The sequence below is a fragment of the Ascidia mentula genome, chromosome 2, assembly GCF_947561715.1.
Source record: "Ascidia mentula chromosome 2, kaAscMent1.1, whole genome shotgun sequence".
NCBI lineage: Eukaryota > Metazoa > Chordata > Ascidiacea > Phlebobranchia > Ascidiidae > Ascidia > Ascidia mentula.
The window spans coordinates 3,885,249-3,906,351 of NC_138567.1; the positions used below are offsets into that span (position 1 = coordinate 3,885,249).

Below are 21,103 nucleotides of genomic sequence, written 5' to 3' on the forward strand. Positions count from 1 at the left end.
TTTCTGTAGATTATTTTACTGCAAGCATTAAACGTCGAAGGTTTTCATACAATAGCTGCCGAAGTTGTTGAAACACCTGTAAACATACTTTATTAAACAAAAAACATAAATATTTTCACTTTGCAATTTGAATGCTGGTTTCATACCTGTTGTTATTTCGGTTGTGTTTCCAACGTTTGCCCATCCTGGAAGTTGTCCAAGATCAAAGAACCACATCCCGTAAGTGTTGATGGACAATGTGATAAAGAAAACACCCACAATGTTGAGCAACCATCCCGCCCTTAACTAACAAAATGCAATACATTTTAGTTCTGTAAAGGTAATACGTTCATGCTGAACTCGTGCAATATTGTCACGTTTATGAATGAAACATGAAGTTTTTTAAACAGGCTATGATTAATTCCTAACGAAGTTTTACAGAAATCCCCGTTTATAATCAAGTTTAAATCATAAGTTTTTTTTACAAAATGGTGATTTTTCTGTACATTTTGTACATTTGAACACGTGTTACTGGGTTATTTATCCGTATAACTTAAGCTTATTGAACCAACCATGTCCACAATCTTTAGATGACCCAAGTTGTAGGCAATCACGTTGGGTGGTGTTGCTACTGGCAACATGAAAGCAAGTGACGTCGACAAAACAGGGGGGAGACACATGTAGAAGGGGTGGACGCGCATGGTGATCGCCTGGAAAACGATGTGTACAACACTTGTAATAAATCTTACGTCTTGTTGAATAACAGGCGAAACGTCGGTGAATAAAGTTACGTTTTATATATGCCAGAAGAACAGATTATTAAGTTACAATATGCCTGGCAGCAACAAAAACATTATAAATCTTAAGTCGTTTGTATCACAAGGTTTACAATTGATGTGATATCAATTAACAACCAAGTGAAACAAAAAACTTGGGACTTTTTCAGAAGTTGTTAAAATTATCAGCTACTGTAAGTTGACAGGAAAGTTATTGAGAGATTTTGACAATATAAACTGTCAGCTGTTTACGAAACTAAGTTCAAATTACTCTCTACTTACAATTCGAACCAGTATCGGCAACATTAGGTTTGACACAGCGGAGTTGCTTGTGAATTCTGTGAGAAACATTGTGACGAGACACAGACAAAGACAAGCAGCCCAGGGTTGGAAGTTAGTCAAGAAGTTTAACTTCGTGCCAACCAAGTACGAAAGACCAGATTTCTGCGAAAGATCAATTATCCAATCATTCCTTACGCTTTGAAGCGAAAAGTCGAACACTTCATGTCTTGAGTGGTTATAATCATACAGGAAACAAAATAGGAATCACACAAAAAGCTTTTCATTTTCTTTTGTGTCGGTTTTTGTCAATAATCACAACGCATGATTCTATCTGAAGAAATCTTCCACTAGAAGCGGTTCAAAATTCATATGAAGCGAACGTTCAAACTTTACACACAAATGGGTCACCAAATTCTTACGGCTCCCAAAGAGTCTGATGCGGCTCAACTCGGGATTAGTTCACATTTTGCGTCAAAAGTTTTCTTTAAAATGCCAAAGTCGAGTACAGAGGAAGATGACTTATTACCTGAGCTGCTTCGGACAAAATGAAACAGCCTCCAAATATGAATAAAAGCTCCCACATAAAATGTTGCTGCATATCGGCCCACGTCATAATTGCTGTGGATTTCTTGCGATCTTGATCCTTGTAACCTGGATGTAAGTTTTTGATGTTCAATTAATTTAAAATATATAAAAAATTGCACGCAAAATAAGGCAATGCCTAAGTTTTTCCTGAAAATTTCTGCAAACCAAGAGCAAAAATTATCTCAGAATGTAAATGTTCGTATGAAATTGATCTGTAAACGTAAGCGTACTTTTATCAGTGAAAAGAGATGGTCTTTCCTTTGGTATGAAGAAGAGCACAAGCAACATAGCAAGGCACACCACACCATCATTGACGTATTTTCCAGACACGTAAGCCGACCAGCCAGTTACAAAACCCGGTCGCCTCGTGAACCACAAAATCAAAGTCGATAAAAATATGATCAGAACCCACTTTTCGTCCCACCTACATGAAAGGCACGAGTTTTACAACTGGACTGTAGCCGACAACGCCTGGAATGATGCATATAAAGAATAAAGTCCTGGATATAATTACTGCTAAAATGATAAATTACCCTCTGACCCTAAGCAATAGCACAACACGAGCAGATCGGATTAGATTTAGTCTTTATTTAGATTTGCACGTTCACATCACTGTATTTAGTAAACCTTCAGTAACAGGAAAACTTTTAACCGGCAAATGTAAATAACAGAAAAACCTCAGTGGTCCAAGTTGGGAATACTCTTCTTCAAGCATTTTTTTAGTCGCTTTAGTTTCGGTCGAGTTTTCTTTATCATTACGAAACCATTTTTTCGGGTGACTGCAAACAACAAAATCCAGATGTCGTCAATATACACAACGGACATTTGTGAAAACGGTTTTAACCCGTAACGAATGCATAAATTTTGAATTTTATTTGATTCATCTCTGAAAATTGTTGATGCGAGCTTTTTAAATACTTTGTCATTATGGTTAGTTTACAATTCGTTTCGCAGATTGCATGAAAAATTATTAGAAAGGAAGCAGTTGGCACCTAATTTCAAAGAACAGCCACATGAGCCAGAAGTAGGCAACAACAAATGTGAAAAACGCAGCTGGTGCACAATACAAGAACCACGAACCAAAACCAATCTCAGGGGAATCTGGAAATGATCTGCATAAGAAAGTTGAGGTTGTTGAAATCCCTACTAAGTTTCATATAATATAGGCTAATTGTGAAAGGACGTAAGAATTAAAAATAACTTACTGGATTTCAAGCCAAATAGCACTTCTTGTCGTTATAGCAAAATGTCGGTAATTCTAATCTAATTTAGAAAACTTGACAAGCTCTAATTCTAGTTCTAATTAAGCACGTCAGATGTAAACTAATCTGATTCAAAGACGCCAAAAAAATCTAGTTGACCAAGTCAGCTTCTTGCTCACATCTGCTATACTTAAAAATTCTAATGGCAAACAAAAATTCATGTGATAAACATTCTACAAACGAACCTTTTCAAGATACCGACTGTTATTATGTTTACAGTGCTTCCTGTAATCGTAGACACCCCACCAATAGAAGACGCGTACGGAACGCACAACGTCAAACCTTTCGACATATTTCTCCATCTTCTCTGTACAAAATAAAAAAAATCCAGCAAAGTAAACAATTTCATATATTTACCAAAAGATCACATTTATGCTTCGAGAAGAATGAGGGTTCGCCATTCTTATTTCCGAGTCAGACACATTTGTAAAACTTTCTGATAAGTTGTTTTCCTTTAAATCCATGCAAAATGTTGGAATTAATCTTATTGCTATTGCAACACTGATTTATTACAATTGATTTATTAACTTCACTTGAGAGTTTGTAAGACAAGAAAATTCGCCAAAAAATATAAACTTTTAAAAAACTTAAAAGAGTTTTTCACAAAACTTTCATTCCAACAGAATTTAGGATACCTCTATGCATATTTCCTTGTCCAAACTTTTAATCTGTTGCTCTTGAATGGAACTTAACACACCCTTTACTATTGGAATCATCATTGCAGTGACCACAGTGTTCGACATCCACATTGACAAGACATATGGTGTTAGCATAAATCCAAGTAACAGTCTGATGTGAAATGGAAAATAAGCAAATTTCTCATCCAAAAAAGTAGTAGGTTATGTTAGACATGAGCAGACAAAGTCCTGGCCGCGGGTCAAATCTACATGACCAGCAAAGACTTTTGTTGAATTGTTGATGTAGCAAAGTTTTTGCAATTTTTAAACATTAGTTATTGCGAATAGCTTAGTTCATAAACTGTATTGTGTACACTTTATTCTACTTTGGACACGCTAGGCCTGTTTGCCCGCCTGTCCAATTTATGATAATCGGGTCGGAAAGTTTGTTCACACGGAAAAAAAATATGCATACTTTAATCTGGTTTGTTTTAAATACCAACCTTTTTGGGCTGCATCCAACCATTATAAGGACCTTGAGGGCAATACGTAAATGCAATCGAGTTGTTTGTGCTGCTATCGCCATAGATATACTTCCAACGAAGAGCCAAATTCCAGGAAAAAAGAAAGCATTTGTAGCTTCGACCAGTGTTAATATTCTCAAAGAAGTAAAGGCGACCACGGCAAGTAATGAGGTTGCCCCCATCGAGAGACAACCCGTAACCCAGTAGACTGCAAGCCACAATATCACGAAAGCACATTTTGATTCCTGCAACCATAAATAGGCTACTGAACATATAACCCTGGGGCTTTCACAGGGTTAAAATGTCAATAACAAATAACTGTCGGTTGAACCTATGAAAACTACTCCATAATTCATTTACGACAGAATCTAAAATCCACACGCGACCAAATAAGTTTATTTAAACTTCAGAAATCTTTCTTCTACCTTGCCAGGGACACAAATGGGAAGGATGCTGAGCAATAGTGGGGTTGCAACCAAAATTGTTTTGGAAACACTGGGAAGTTGAAGGTATCTATTTTCAGTCATTTTTTGGAATCCTTACTCACAACTTCCCTTTCATAGAGCGATGTGTAGGTTTATCACGATCTCACTACCTTTTGCAAAGCCTATAATTTCCGGATTTAATAATATCGTAAATTTGAAGTCCGATCTAATCACATGATCTGTTAACAATGGAAAAGCTTGATTAAACGTTGTTGGAACTAAATCAACATAAATATAAGGACAACATGTAGTAAAAAGGACAATAATATTTCGCAAGTGTGTGTGTCATTTTTAAAACCAGCGAGGTGCCAAACGTGACTCGAGTGCCTTGCGTTTCGCATTACTGGCCTAGTGCATTATTACAAGTTGCAGCCCTCCAAGCTTACATTTTTTGACGTACAAGTCCTGTAACCACATAAGTTCTGACCGAATCATACTAAACGCAAAACGCAGTTTTTGTGAAAGTTGCTAATTCGAACGACCAACTGTTGATTCCTATCTACGTTTTCTCATTCTATCAGTAGGATATCTAGCACTAGTACATCTCCAACCAATACATCACTAGATAACTACATGTTTTTGTTGTCAGGCAACGTGAAGAATTACATAGAGGATTAGAATGCGCATAGGTAACGTACATGCTTAATAGCAAATACAGATGTAGCTACACGGCAGACTGGGAAGCATGCCAGTTCATGTCCGGTCCGGTTGTAATACAGAGGGCGTTATTGACATGCGTTTTAACGGCAACGAAACATGTTATTTTACATGGGTTCTGTAGGAGAAAGATTGTCCGCGAGGAACATCAGTAGTGTAAGGAACAAGTGTTATTGGGGTGTGAACTTATACGCAATATATTTGTTAGATTCACATGGATTTCGTAACGATAGAGTTTGCTACCATTCGTGTTCTATAAAGACTGAATCTACACAATTGACCCGGTTGTAGGTGTAGCCCGAACACCTATAAATATAAACAAATGAAGTTCTCTTGTATCATCCACCACAGACTCTGCTGCACTTAACTTATACCTGTTGTTATTTCAGTAAAGTTTCCGACGTTTGCCCATTCTGGAAGTAGTCCAAGATCAAAGAACCACATCCCGTAAGTGTTGATGGACAATGTGATAAAGAACACACCCACAATATTGAGGAACCATCCTGTTTTAACCTAATGTACATGTATATGAGATAATAACAACAACTGTTGAAAGCGCCATATGTCTTTAAGCTTAACTTCAAGCTACGTAAATTTTCTGAATAACTTAAGGTTCATTGAACCAACCATATCCACAATCTTTAGATATCCCGAGTTGTAAGCAATGACGTTGGGGGGCGTTGCTACCGGCAACATAAAAGCAAGTGACGTCGACAAAACAGGGGGAAGACACATGTAGAAGGGGTGGACTCGCACGGTGATCGCCTGGAAAACGTAGTTTACGAAACAACAACTTCTGTAATAAAACATTATTCGTTTGTTTCACAAGGTTGCTGTATCTTTATCAATTTAACAACCCTGCGAAACAAACGATTTATTACAGAATATGTTGGTAATTATATATTCTTAATGTTGTGAATGTCCACAAAATTTTAACCCAGTTTTTCAAAGCCCATGTAGTGTTGTTTTATTTAAGGGGAAAAAATTCACTTAAGTGCACACAAAGTTCTAGTTGTTAATGGACTGTATGTATATACACACGTGAGGCCTTAATCGCATTGTTTTTGTATAATCAATGCGCCAAGAAAGCTCATTGAGCTACGGACAGTAGCGAAACACTGTTATTTTACACAAATGTAAATGACTGCTGTTTGTTATTGTTACTTGGCGACTGAAAAGTTTAAAAATAGGAAGGAATAAAACGAAAAAATTTGGAAATCACATCAACTTACTACTTGAATCAATATTGGTAGTAAAAGGTTGGTCACAGCTGTATTGCTCGTACATTCAGTGAGAACCATGGCAACAAGCGACAAACACAAGCACGCCACCCACGGCTGGTAGTTAGTCAAGAACTGCAAGTTATTACCGATCAAATAGGAAAGACCCGACTTCTGCCCAAAACATGACAAACATATTTATGAACAAGAATAATAGTAGAATATTTTACTTCTATTTCCATCTACCTCGGCCCCTTCAGCCAAAATCAGACCACCTCCAAATATGAACAGAACTTCCCACAAAAAGTGTTGCTGCATGTCGGCCCACGTTAAAATCGCTCTGGACTTTTTGTGGCTTTGTGTTTTGTAACCTAAGGACACAAGAAACAAGTTATCATTTTTGCTGTTGGAGAAGCAACCAAGAGATTTCTTATGTACTTTGTTCGCTTTCCTCTCCTAAAAAGGAAAATATGTAGTATTTTTTAGTTTCATATAATCCTAAATCACGAACCGCTAGGTCATAGGCGCCTAGTTTTCATTTTTCCAGGGGGGGCGGCTATATTATGGCGTCATAATTTGTTACTATGACGTCATCAAGTGTCGAAAAACTGTGTTTGAATTTCAATGCATGAGGTGTATCGCATAATAGCCAAAAGGGCAGCGTTAACGATGAACACACGAGATCGGTCTACGACAAAACCAATAAGTACCTGTTGGCATATCATAATGCGAGACTGGCGTTGCAACAACCGATGCCAGTTACGCAAGCGAATCTTGGTCAACATATTTTGTGTGCGTCGTGTAAGAAACACATTGTTTTTAGGTCTTATTATCTTCAAACGTTACGAATGCGACGAGTTACATGGTGTGGACAGACGCGCTTAAAAGCCACTCGTTTTCTTTTTTTAAAACCTGGGAGTGCGCCACCCCCCCTGCCCCCCCGGACTAGGCGCCTATGCGCTAGGTTATCTTTTTATTCTTTATAAGAGGTATTGTGTATTGGCCCTGTTGAAATTGGGAAAATACTTACCTTTATCAGTAAAAAGAGATGGTCTTTCCTTTGGTATGAAAAAGAGCACAAGCAACATAGCAAGGCAAACCACACCATCATTGACGTATTTTCCGGACATGTAAGCTGACCAGCCAGTTACAAAACCCGGTCGCCTCGTGAACCACAAACATGTGGTCAAAACAAAAATCCCTAGCACCCATTTTTCATCCCACCTACAACAATAATGAATATTGAAATAATAACAAACAACATTTTTAAAATTTCTTGTTGTGCTAAAAAATAAAACATTTTTGTCGGTGCTTTAAATTCTTGACCATCTATTATTACAATAAATAAACACTTAAAACCATTTTGTTTAAGACAACCAAGTTTAGGCTGTGTTTGAAAAGACCGTTTATTTAAGTTTCTTTATTGGAACGGTTTATTTGACACTGTTTTTGAATTTTTTTTTTATTTTAACAAACCTATATTCTGGTTTTGGAAAGAAAATGCAATTATATATACCTTAATGGTCCAAGCTTGGAATACTCCTCATTTAAAAGTTTTTTTGTTGTAGCGTTATCATCAGAAACTACTTGGCCACTTCTTCTACACCAAAATCTTGGGTGGCTTTTTCAGAAACAAATATTTAGAGAGTAAAACTTTTACTAGTAAACAAACAAAAATTCATTAAATGCTTGCCTGATACCAAAATGAACCCACATTATCCAAAAGTAGGCAACAACAAATGTAAAGAATGCTGCAGGAGCACAGTAAAAGAACCATGAACCAAAACCAATTTCAGTAGAGTCTGGAAAGGACCTGTCGCAAAATGACACAAAATTGTGGAGAAACATACATGCACTGCATTTACAAATTGAACATACTTCTTTAAAATGCTCACAGCTATGATGTTTACAGCACTTCCAGTAACGGTAGAAACACCACCAATTGATGATGCATATGGAACACAGATTGTTAAACCCTTTTGGAGATTTTTCATTGTTTTCTGGTTTGCAAAACCAAAATAATAGTAAATAGTAGGTTGCATATAATTTATCTGCATACAAGCAATATGATGACCTCACTTTCTCTTTTCTTTGAATTAACTGTGAGGATGTGAAAGAAGTGGTTTCTCCATGGTCAGTGCTAATTGTATTATTTTCCAATGGATAGTTCTCCTAAAAACAATAATGCAAACAATGAACAGCTACTAAATCCAATTCACTTTTTATTGTACCTCTGGATCTAATGTTTTGCTTTGTCGCTTATTTCTTTGTACTTTAATGGCCTCAAGAACACCTTCCACAATTGGAATCATCATGGCAGTAACCACTGTGTTTGGCATCCACATTGACAATATATATGTGGTAATCATGAATCCAAGTAAAAGTCTAAATACACGATAAACAGTATGCAAAGTATGTATGATTAAAAAGTTAATAAAAACAACACAGTTTCCAACTTAACAAAAAAAGTAGGAGACCTGCACAACAAAATTGTTGCTAGGATTTTAAGAAACCTTTTGTAACAAACCTTTTTGGGCTGCTGCCTATTAGAGTAAGCAACTTTAACGAAACTCTCAGATGAAGTTTTGTAGTTTGGGCAGCAACTGCCATGGATATACTTCCAATAAACAGCCAAATACCAGTGAAAAAAAAGGCTCCAGTAGCTTCATCCAGTGTCAAAATTTGAAATGCAGTCAATGCCACGACGGATATAAACGACGTTGCGCCCATGGAAAGGCAGCCGGTAATCCAGTAAACGGCAACCCACAGAATAACAAATGCACATTTTGATGCCTAAAGTATATAGAGATAAATATATAAGATAGAGTCGCGACAATCACCATTGATCGTATCTTTGACAGAGACGCAGCAAAGCGCGTTATCGCAAGACACTTTTTAAAACAAAAAACAGGTTTCCCGCCTATTCTATCGAAATCATACTCGAACAAGAAAGATACATTTTTCTTACCTGTCCAGGAACAATTATTGGAAGTAGACTTAGCAGCAAAGGGGTAAACACCAAAATCATGTTGGCTAAACTTGGAATTTGTATATACCTTTCGCTGGTCATCTTTTACAGCAAAGCTACTTTTCACTTACTATACAATACCGGACAAAATGTTTCCGTAAACCTACAAAGTAAAAGTCGAGATACAATTTTAGTTATCCTCTTACCTACATGAATAATTTCTCTCTTCTAATTATTAAGTACCATATTATTCTTACAAAATGCCAATAGCAGGACACAAGGCAGGCAACTTCAACTTGAATCCTTTATACATCAGCAGTTTACGTGGCAACCGATAGAAGTATAATGCCAGACACAGCACTTGAAAAAGTGAACTATGGTCAGAGAGGAAATGACCGTGCCCATCAGGCTCGCGAAACAACGATAACACATTCATCGAAGGCAAAATAACTCGCGTTGACACGGTCAGACTTGGGCCAACGCCAGCATAGATATACTTTAAATTACATTCAACACAAAGACAAACTGGGTGTCAGTAGCATGACCTTTATTCACTGTTAGTTTGGTAAGTTACGAATTCGTTGCACCATTCGATCAGAGTTCACTTTTTACGTCGTGATGAGTGCATTATGGTTGCATGCACCACCGGCCACAGATAGATGGCTTACTGACCTGATATTTAATCAAAAGATAAGACAGAAATACAAAGACCTAAAATATATAAATTAGCTGTTTCGACTTCATAGCCCAGAGAAGACATTACGCTGGAGATCTGTTTTGTGGTGAGATTCACATATTTTCCATGCGAGTTCTACAGTCTATTGTCACTGAACAATCCGATTTAAAGACGCGTGCTTTTAACTCTTTAACTTGCAACATTATTTTTGTAATAATTAATAGGGCTATGTAAATGGCATATTATCAGCCACGAAAATATAGTGCCCAAAGTGAAACATTAGCATGTGATCTAAACAAGCTTGCAAACAAACGGAGCAACCGGCTCGCGGAGGTTCGCCGGATGCCCTTATTGCAGAAGCGGCAAACACCGCTTGCGGGCCATGCAACGCGGACCTTCTTAGCCATAACTGCTTTTTTTGCCCAAATTGACAAAGCTTCTGAAATGAATTCAATTTCGGCATTAAAGTGCCGCGTGTTTATTTTTCGGTCGTGGCCGATGGTAACCCAAATGATAAATGTAGCGGCGCCGATTTTTTATTTTGCGAAAAACGTATTATTTTGTCTCTTTTAAAAATTAACTCTTCCATACCTCTTGCTTTAGAATGTATAAAAACATTGTTGATTGACAAATTTCGCATTTTACGACGCGCTAACAGAGAGACGTTTCATAAACGACAAAATACTGTTACCAGGTAAAATAACCACGACGAACCTTTTGCTACTTCTTGCACTATAGCGTCTGTACTGTTTTGCAAAGTTTGCCAAAAACAACAATCAACCATGCGAGACAAATTACTGGGCGTAAAAATCGGAACGGTAAAAGTGACCAGATCTTATCTTCAACGCTATAACTGTGTAAGCGTGCAAAAGGCCTCCTAATTTTTCTAAACGAAGTCCGCCTTTCTGTTTCATAGGAATTGTATCAACGTAGCTTATGTGCAAAATCCATTTTATTAAATTTTTATTGTAGATATATTCAGTGGTGGGATTCAAATTTTTTTCAGTCGGTTCTATCACAAAAGTCATATTTTTCAGCGGGTTCTGTTACAAAAAGTCATATTGACAGTAACCAATAATGCTAACCGGTTCGATGATCTCATAAAATTTCGTGATACGGTTCTGGTGCGAACCGGCTGAATCCCATCGCTGGATATATTGCAATATCAAATAGGGAACATCATAGTCAAGTATTATCGATCCTATTTATGATATTCCTGTCAAAGGTTTATAAACATAGCTACACGAAGAGCTCTATTATCTTCGCTTTGGCGGTATGTATAGGTACCAATGATTTAGATATACGCTACAATATTCGCCAGTATTCAAAAAAATTAAAATTAAATTTCCAGCAAAAAATGGAGCTTCGTCACAAATATCATGATCGAAAACGTTTGTCTATAACCCTGCATCTCCAGCAACCATTATCGGCAAAAGCGTGGGCTTTTGTACGGTAAAGTACGTAAAAATCACTTATATCCCAGAAATTATTACTCACTTCCAGATATGCAATCACACTTAAATGCAGTTCCGTTTTGCGAGATTAATCCTTCAAGAGACCCGGCATTGGTTTGTGGACACATGAAGCCACCAAAAGTTAATCAATCTTACCATGTTTTGGATTGTATCGTAGGCAAGATCGTTCATTTGATCACATCAAGCTGCACTGACGAGACCTTACAGGTCGAAACCTGCATGCAGCTCATACAATTCATATTATTGGCTCCGTGCTTAATTTGTATGTCTGTAGTGTTTTTAAATTGGCCATACTGCTACAGCTTTTCTATGGGAACATGCTCAGCCGTCCGTTACAATCCCAACAATTCGGCAGAACTTTGATACTCGGGGTCATAGGCCAGTTAAAATTTGAAACCATTTCCCCAACACAACTCTTGTAGGGTTAAAAGTTTATTTACAATAATTGTGACGCGACAATTGCTTTCCGTGTAAAGTGAATTGAAAGTAAACACAGGCCGTAATTTTAACATGCAATATATGGGGACTCGACGGTTTGCGTTTCATACTTGCACCTCTATATGAGTGCGTTTCGTTCGTACCTCAACTTTAAACACGCCACAACTTCAAATCACACACAACTTAGAAACATTCTCAATCGATTGTAAAATTACACCTGAATGCTCATTGGTTGGCTCGAAATTAAGCAATCCAAGACACTAACAATATTATTTATATGTAGTTACGTTTGTATATGGGTCAATTAAGACTTTAAGATATGCTCCATCGGAAAGGCAATTAAAAACATGCAAAAATAATCCACATTAAGTTGGATCAACAGGTAATTTAGCAGGAACGCCCATGCAATGGTGAAATTCGACGATACCCCTGGGTGTGAAATAAAATGTAACGATAAAACGCTTGCTATTGATAAATGTTGACAAGATATTGAAGCTAAGTCACAACAAATTTCCCATTCCACCCACAAAGAAATTAGGATTTTTCAATAAAAAAAAACAGGCACCAAGCTTGGAGACATTTACAAAACAAACAAAACATTTATGTAAAATGCATTGCAATAATCATACACTTTTCAATGAAATACATGAGTTTTTTTAATGAAAAAAATGAATTTCTTTTTTTACAACAGTATGGCAATTATATCATGCATTGGTCGTTTTTTTAGGTGATGAAATGAAATTTTATGAAACTGCCCCACAACTGAAAAAGGCACTCCACAAACACAGAGTAAGATGTACTGCACAACCCACTTATTAGCACTACTTGGGTCAAGTGCATATTCACAAAAGGTTATTGTTATTATCTGAGGTTGGACGTTAATGACACATGTTATGGTATTTGCATGTCATAAGAAATGCCAGATGAAACATCTAGCGTCCCTTATGCTTCATAGCCTTGGAGATATCTACACCAGTAAGCTTGGTGACCATTTCTGGCAGCTTGCCGACCACATCCAAGACTTCCCCAGTAAGCTTGGCAGCACCGACATCACCCTTTCCTGATGACACCATTGTGACTTTCCTAGCCGAAGACAAAGGCCCAGCAACCTCAGCAGCAATTTTGGGTAATGTGGAGAGCACCATGTCCACCATGGCAGCTTCTTGGTAATCCTTCCAAGCATCAGCCTTCTTTACCATCTGCTCTGCTTCTGCTGTTGCTTTTGCTTCTATGGCAAAGGCCTGGGCCTCACCTTTAACACGAATGGCCTCAGATTCTGCCTCAGCCTCCAAAATAACCTTGTTTCGTTCAGCAGCAGCGATGGTCTCCAGACTGGAACAACACAAGTTTTGGTTAGTTTGAATTGAACAACAATAGATTACCAACTTATTTAAGAAAGGTCCAACACGACAAAAAATATGAATATGCATTGGTGCCTGGGTTAATATTTCTGAGACAATGTGCAACATAGACATAAAATTTATCATGAAAAACATGTGATGACTTCATCCCTTACAAAGTAGCAGTACGAGACCCAAATCAATGCACCAGTTAATATTAAAACCATATAGGTTTTTTACCGATATTTCTCAGCCTCTGCTGGTTTCTTAACTTGCGCCTCCAATTCTTTTTCTCGACGAAGAATTTCCTGGTCTTGAACCTGAATTTGCTTTGACCTCTCCTCAACGCGAATCTGCATTTCCGCATCCTTAATGGCCTGTTTTGACACAGCAGCTTGTAGTTCATATGCAAGTTCAGATTCTGCTTTTCTTGTCTCAACCTATGTAGAAATAAACATTTTTATGTACTTTTGTCATATTATTTCATATTAAAATTTATCTAAATTTATATTATTGGCTCCATGCTTATTTTTGTACACTGCTGATTTTCAAACAAAAAGCAAATACAATCTTTAAAATTTGTTGAAAGATAAAGTATCTCTGGTGTCAAAAAACTATATATATTATAACTTTATTAAGTTTATTATACTTCGGAAAATTAACTTAACCTAGGCTTTTATTGTAAAACTGCAAGTACCAATAAATAAAATAAAGTTAATAGCATGACATGAGGATCTTGTATATACAGAATGAAAGCGTGAAACTGTCATGAGGAAAGCAGCACAGGAAAGTACCACTATTTACATAAGAACACATTGTCGCTAAGTCTGTTATGATTCAAACCCACAGACATGACAGAAAAGAAGATTTATGTTTTTTACAGAAAGGCATAACACCGAAGCAGGAAATAAGGGAGCACTGAACAAAACCTATACTAATATATATTTAAACATTACACAAAACAAACCATATGGTGAAACAGGATGCGTTTTTGAATAACTTCCCGTTACCAGTGGGTTTTATGAGGAAAGCCTAACAATGAAATTTACAAATATTTTTCAAAAATAAAAAGGTTTTTTTATTGGTACAGACAAAGAAGTGTAGCTTTTTAGTGTCTGTTGGTTTTATTATTTATTTTTGCCCAAACTGACGATGCTCAGATAAGCGAAATCGAACAACTGACAGAAATTAGAGGCTAATTACTTCAAAAGATACAGACAAAGAATATATAATATCCACAAAAAGGGTTTATTCAAGAACTCAGCATAATCTTTGTAACCATTTTAACAATAAGTAACTGTCAATAAAGAATTATTTTTCTTCATCTTTTCTTTAATCACAAAATGAAACACAATTAATTTGAGGGTTCTGGGCAACTCATCAGAAGTGGTGCAAATAAAAAAAATGCTAAAAAACAACTTTTTTACTAACCTCAATATCATAAGCAGCTTTCTTCAATTCATAGTCTCGCTTTGCCTTGGCTATCTCAATGTCATTCTCAAATCTTACTTTCATTTTCTCTTGGTACGCAATCGACTCTTTGATACCGGCATCACGACGAGATTCTGCTTCTCCGATTTTGGCATCACGGTGGACTTGGGCTGTTCGGGTCTCACCGAGTGCTTTTAAATACCTTAAAAATATACCAAATTCGCATTTGTAAAAAAAAATATATAAAATAGAGCTAAAAGTTACTCCTTCCTGTGCTATATAAAGTGTTAATTTTCATATATACATTAGAAAAGGCTATCATTTAGTAAAAAAAATTGCAAACACTAAGTGAAATAACTTGTGTCCAACTATATAAAACCATGAAAAGCACATTGGAAAACCATTTAGTTGACAAAGCTAAAAATGCTAATTTAGATTTACCCTTCGTTGTCAGTGACATCCTTCAGAGTGTATGAAACAACAGTAATCCCCATCTGAATTAAATCAGACGAAGCAACCTCAAACACTTGGTGAGCAAACTTCTTTCGATCTTGATAGATTTCCTCAACCGTCATGTTTCCCATGATGGCTCTCTGATGACCTGTGTGTCAACACAATGAAAATCATGCCATTTAATAAGAGTCAACATACAAAAATTGGATAATTTGCATTTTTAACCAAGTACTATCAAACTGATAAGCATTACCTTCCAGAGTTTCCAAAGCAATTTGATGGATTTGGTTTTCAGATTTGCCCAGGAATTGCATGCAAGCATTTGCCAGCATATCCTGGTTTTGGCCTTGAATTTTCACCTGAGCAACACCAATGCATGAAATCGGAACACCTTTGGAAGTGTTCACCTCGTTACTGTGAATTTGCAGGGTCATTGTGTTGAGTGAGATTCGTTGGAGTTGTTGAATGACAGGCCATACCCAGACACGCCCACCCGGCACCATAAGGGGTCGACCATACCCACATCCAGCCACAACCATAGCCTCATTTGGGCCACAAGTCTCAAAACCCATGTTGTGTTATTTATCTGTTTCTTTTACAACTTAGGTCTGCACTGTACATAAATATTGCATTTGCATCAAATTGCAAAAATATTCAAGTTTATCATTATTCAAATGTAGATATAAACAAACAAATAAGAAAATATTTTTATTGTGCATGATGCCATGGCGGCTTTGGGCCAGTGGTGCACCACCATGATCTCTACGACAGCAATCTATTTCTAGATTACAAATAACTTGAAACCAGATGCATACATTTTGTACGACTTAGTTGCATTACTTCCTTAACAAACTAGCATCAGGTGTTGCTCTACTACGCCCTACGAACAATATTTCCCAAAAACGAAACACTTTGGGCGCATCACGCATTCCTCAACATTTGGGCAATGGACGCCCACTAACGCTTGGCTGCACACTACTTATTTTTGAAATATTATGTTATTGCTCACAGGCAATGTTAACACCCTATATATTAACTAATTAACGCTGCAAAAAAGTTATAACACATCGAAGAAACGTTGTATCTTGAACGAAAGGAGATCTGAACACAACAGCAACTTACAGGCGAAACGTGTTTATTTCACGTGATTTTTTTACAAATGGCGTAACTTGTCATGTGACTCGATACAGATAACTACTGGTATTTTTCCTGACGCCTCCGAAGTTCTTTTTCCAGACATGTTTTTATAGTGATAGCATTCCTGTTTGTTTGAATCAATGAAAAAATAAAATTATTTTATTCTGCACATACGTGAAAAATAGGTCACTCCCTTCACGTTTCAGTAACCACACTGAACTGAACCTAATGTAATAGAGAACTAAGAACCTCAATCAATGGTCTGCTTTTTCGTGTAATGTTGTGGCGCGTCAACCTTTTAGCTTTGTTGAAGGAGCTCATGTATGACTAATTGCAAGATTAAAAACGACTTTTATTGCATTTGTTTCAAATACCTACGTCACAAAATAATTATTTGTGACATCTCAAATTTAATTTATGATTGTTTATTGTAGCAGGTGTGTTGTGTGTACTTATAATATAACATGCAGCCTACAGCAAATATAGCTTGTCAGTTTTAACTTCAAATGCGCTGATTTGGTTTTAAATGGTTTGGTTTTTTTTTATAAATTTACAGCGTATAGTTTGCTAGTCTCAATTTGTCTTAACTTTAAGTGCACTGATTTAGTTTTAACTAGTGATGCACCGAAACAGCCATTTTTTTATTCGGCCGAAACAGAATATTCGGCAAAAGTTGCAGAATGAATTCGGCCTATTAAACCGAAACTAATTTTGGTATCCATCTCCCTAAAATCGCAATAAATTTAAAGAAAACATGTGCTGGAATGGATCTGATCCTATAATACAGCCTTTTATTGGCACTTCAAGAATGCTGTACCAACTGCTTAAAGTTGATTTCAATGACAATTAACAAATAAAACACACTAGTACTGTTTGAACAATTATTCTAAACTTTTTGTCAGTGTTGCATGCAGTAAAAAAAAAGTTTGCGTGCAGTAAAAAAAGTTTCAGTTTCGGCTGAATAGTTTGGCAAAATTCGGGCAAAACTGAATGATGATAAAAACCTTGTTTTTTTATATTTTTTTTTCGGCAAACCGAACTTTCTGTGCATCTCTAGTTTTTACTGGTTTATTTATTGTTATGTTGAAAAAGTATTTATTTCTCATTCAAAACACCAAAAAATATGTGATAGTAATGCTCCTCATTAAGGTGCAATATATCTAAATCTGGCATGTTGCAATTATTTGTACTTATAACAGCATAACTATTTCTTGTTTAGAAATTTTTATACTTCTACTGTACCGCAAAAGTTAAAAAATGGATCCTAAGGAAAAGGAGGCAATGGACATGATTGCAGAGGGTGATAAAATGGTGAGGTCAAGTCGGGGATTTTTCAGTTCCTTTTTTGGTGGATCAACTAAACTCGAAGATGCCTGTGGGAAATATATCAGGGCTGGAAATTTACTGAAGGTAAAACTGTTTACCCTGTTGGAAAATGCAATTTTATGTGAATGATGGATGCATATTTTTCCATGTATACAATTGTTTTAACTTGTAATGTGCATATGTTAGACAGATTCCCAAAGGTGTTTATAAAAAATTAACACACCAATGTATTAGTCTGATTTGTTTATTTTATTGCTGATACTAGTACTGTCGTGTCCGTTGTTTTGGATTTGTTCTGAAGTATTAGAATTAAGTCTCAAAATTATAGGATTTAGCATTGCAGTCGAATAGCTTTAGTTCATTATGTATTCACTCTGCATGAATATTTCATGAAGAGTCTGATTTTTAGTTCGGTTTGCAAAGATGTTGATCCATACATTGGTAATGATGAAACAGGACATGCATGTTTCTCTCGCCAGTTCATTTTACCATCTGTGTTTGGTTTTTAGTTGAATATAATTACGAAAAAATAGACAAAAACAATGCAAGCTGTTGTAGATGTCGAAGAAATGGAGCGCAGCGGGCGGGGCTTTCTGCAAGTCTGCTGACCTCCAAATTACCCTTCAAAACAAACATGAAGCTGGGACAAACCTTGTTGATGCTGCTGGTTGCTATAAGAAGTCTGAGGCACAACAGGCAATTAAATGCTTCAGTCGGGTATGTTGTTAATAGTAATGTACCAGCAAAGTATAAATTGCAACAAACAAAACATATTAGGCAAAAGTATTTTGTTGTATATACATCTTTAATTAAAAAGGTTTTCTACAAATTTAAGCGTTCACAAAAGAAATGTTTAACAATAAATTTAAATATTGAGAGTGCAATGAAATGTTTTATATACAGCTCTTGCTATTACTCCATAAAATTAAATAAAATGTTCCAAGTTTCAACAGTTCATGTGTTTGTTGGTGGTCACAATCCATTTCTGTTTTTAGTGCATTTTTTGCTTAATTTTTGACAATTATAGATGTTTGTGTAGGCAATTGACATTTTTACGGACATGGGGCGCTTCACCATGGCCGCCAAACACCACATGAACATTGCAGAAATGTATGAATCTGAAGCAATGGACATTGAACAAGCAATTTCGCATTATGAGAAGGTAAAACATTTACCAAGAATGAAAAATAAATTAACTTTTTAGGCAGTTAGCATTACAAGGCTATACAGATCATTCAACAGCCTACCAAACACTACAGTCCAATTATTGATTGCCTATGTTTTACTGCATTAACTACTTGCTTTAAAAGGTCCAAATGAGGACTGTTTTAGATTTGGCTTTTAATTACATGAAAATATTTTATATATGAACAAATGTTAAAATATGTCCATTTATTAAAATTTATGTTCGAGTTAGGTAATTTGCTGTTAAATTTCGTTCCAAGGAAGAAATTACTTTTCCATTTTTTGCCTATTTTGTAACTTGAGGATCATAGCTGTAAGTTGTACTTTGTCTGGGTTGTTGCGACATTAAATTAATCGAACATTCTATAAATCAACAAAAACAGTTAACTTACACAAAATTAAACCGCTCTACACATAAACACAATTTTCTACCTCTAGGCTGCTGATTATTATGATGGAGAGGATTCGAAAAGTAGTGCCAACAAATGCTGGTTGAAAGTGGCTTCATATGCTGCCCAACTTGAACAATACACCAAGGCTATTGAACTCTTTGAAAGAGTGGCAATGGCATCCCTAGAAAGCCCCCTCCTGAAATACTCAGTCAAGGAATACTTGTTCAAGGCCACCCTATGCCAGTTTTGTTTGGGAAGCAGTGGTGTGGATGCACGGTACAATTTTTTTTATCCGAAATGTTTGGTTTTACTGCTAAATTAAAGTTGTTATGTTTAAGGTATGTAGAAAATATAGCTGTAAAGCAGAGACAAAAGTTGTTCCAAGTATTTTTGTAACTGTACTGTGGTTTGACTGATCCACTACTGTTTAATTCTTTTCATTTCTGTAACTACTGCATTCAATGGGTATACAGCATATAAAAGCTGCTAAAAGCTTACTTTGATACTATTGTGCTGTAACATTCCACAGCCAAGCTCTGGAGAAATATCAAGAGTGGATGCCCGCGTTTGAAGACAGTCGGGAGTTCAAGCTGGTCAGTAAGTTAATAGAAGCCCATGAAAAGAACTCGGCAGATACTTTTGCTGAAGTGATAGCAGAGTACGACAAAATCACCAGGATCGATGAGTGGCTGACAACTATTCTTCTTCGCATTAAGAAATCCATTAGTGGCTGCGCAGATGATATTGACACAACATAATCACTCGATTTTGCCAGTTCAATTATTTTAACTATGGAATCGGCACTGAAGGCCAGGGCTGCAAAAAAGAGTAATTTATTGTTTTTCTTTTGATTTTAGTTGTTCTTATACCTTCGCTTCGCCATAAAACATGTGTCCCACTATTTGTCATTTAAGCCTATTGTGCTCTGAAATTGACAAAAAAAATTGCATAATTGTAATAAAAAATGGGATGTTAAAAGGTTTGTTAAAAGATGCAAGTCGTCAAGCTATTTTATTCTGGGCACTACACAATTAAGGCATGTTTCTAATATTATTGCAAGTTGAAAACACAGGTATTTTAATTATTCTCTGTGTATGTTGTTGCATTTCAAGCTAAAAATTGTCAGGCATATATCCGTTTATTGTGACATATATTTATGTGATTGCTGTGTTACATTCTTGGGGTGACAAGCGTTTGTTTGCTACACTACAAATAATCTGATATTTTGTGGTTGTCAGACACCCACTGAAAACTAAACAAATATTGGGCAGTCAGTGCATAACATGCACTTCCAAGTGAAATAACCACTACCATCATTTTTGTTGTAACAGAGTTTCTGACCACATGCTGCATTCCATTGCATGTAAGATCTTTTCGGTGATTTAGTCGTGCAATGTTGTGCATGTTAATAAAAACTAAACTTTTTATGGGTTTGTTGTTGCACTAAAATATAGAATAAGTCAGGTGCAAAATCATGCAAAGGGAAATAAAACCTGTTTCGTGGTTCTTTTTTAAGTTATTTTATTTGAGCACCTACTAAATTCAACACAATTGACAGTCGCAGTGCTAACTTTAAAGTCCAATATTATCTTCTTATGCCTCTAGTGTCGCCTTGTGGTCATTTTGTTGCAATTAATCAGCAAAATATAAAATGCGTCACGTAATTGCAAAAAAGAATTTCAGAGCTGTCGAAACTGCCAGAAAGCAATACATTTTTGTGTTTACTGCCGTTATTCTATCCGAATGACTGCAGACGAATTACCGGACCCCAAAGTTAAATTTAATAAAACTCCAATTTCACTAAATCTGCTGAATCACAATTGCGAAAGAAAGAAATTGATGTGAAGCAATTGTCAGCAATCATTTTGATCTAATTATTATTGGATTGACTACAT

At 36.3% G+C, this 21,103-nt stretch overlaps 4 protein-coding genes across 4 annotated transcripts; 1 reads left to right on the forward strand and 3 right to left on the reverse strand.

Annotated features, from left to right (window-relative positions):
• Positions 1 to 44: 44 nt before the first annotated feature.
• Positions 45 to 4,552, reverse strand: LOC145889924 (Na(+)/citrate cotransporter-like). The gene is made up of 12 exons (XM_082980974.1): positions 4,451 to 4,552; positions 4,005 to 4,270; positions 3,520 to 3,673; positions 3,070 to 3,191; positions 2,615 to 2,734; positions 2,300 to 2,401; positions 1,853 to 2,046; positions 1,564 to 1,688; positions 1,038 to 1,199; positions 552 to 689; positions 120 to 285; positions 45 to 76 (listed from the first exon to the last, which is right to left on the reverse strand). Exons 1-12 carry the CDS (start codon positions 4,550 to 4,552, stop codon positions 45 to 47), a joined length of 1,683 nt encoding a protein of 560 aa, XP_082837100.1.
• Positions 4,553 to 5,293: 741 nt separating this feature from the next.
• LOC145889577 (Na(+)/citrate cotransporter-like) lies at positions 5,294 to 9,457 on the reverse strand. The gene is made up of 12 exons (XM_082980556.1): positions 9,356 to 9,457; positions 8,915 to 9,180; positions 8,619 to 8,772; positions 8,266 to 8,438; positions 8,081 to 8,200; positions 7,904 to 8,008; positions 7,418 to 7,611; positions 6,634 to 6,758; positions 6,400 to 6,561; positions 5,795 to 5,932; positions 5,542 to 5,680; positions 5,294 to 5,473 (listed from the first exon to the last, which is right to left on the reverse strand). Exons 1-12 carry the CDS (start codon positions 9,455 to 9,457, stop codon positions 5,436 to 5,438), a joined length of 1,716 nt encoding a protein of 571 aa, XP_082836682.1. The 3' UTR covers positions 5,294 to 5,435.
• A 2,473-nt stretch (positions 9,458 to 11,930) lies between these two features.
• Positions 11,931 to 15,777, reverse strand: LOC145888596 (flotillin-1-like). Its single transcript, XM_082979373.1, has 5 exons — positions 15,422 to 15,777; positions 15,157 to 15,316; positions 14,716 to 14,917; positions 13,525 to 13,724; positions 11,931 to 13,276 (listed from the first exon to the last, which is right to left on the reverse strand). Exons 1-5 carry the CDS (start codon positions 15,738 to 15,740, stop codon positions 12,877 to 12,879), a joined length of 1,281 nt encoding a protein of 426 aa, XP_082835499.1. The 5' UTR covers positions 15,741 to 15,777; the 3' UTR covers positions 11,931 to 12,876.
• Positions 15,778 to 17,528: 1,751 nt separating this feature from the next.
• Positions 17,529 to 20,635, forward strand: LOC145888819 (alpha-soluble NSF attachment protein-like). Its single transcript, XM_082979682.1, has 5 exons — positions 17,529 to 17,715; positions 18,190 to 18,348; positions 18,671 to 18,793; positions 19,255 to 19,484; positions 19,738 to 20,635. The coding sequence occupies exons 1-5, from the start codon at positions 17,563 to 17,565 to the stop codon at positions 19,964 to 19,966; spliced, it is 894 nt and encodes a 297-aa protein (XP_082835808.1). The 5' UTR covers positions 17,529 to 17,562; the 3' UTR covers positions 19,967 to 20,635.
• Positions 20,636 to 21,103: the final 468 nt, after the last annotated feature.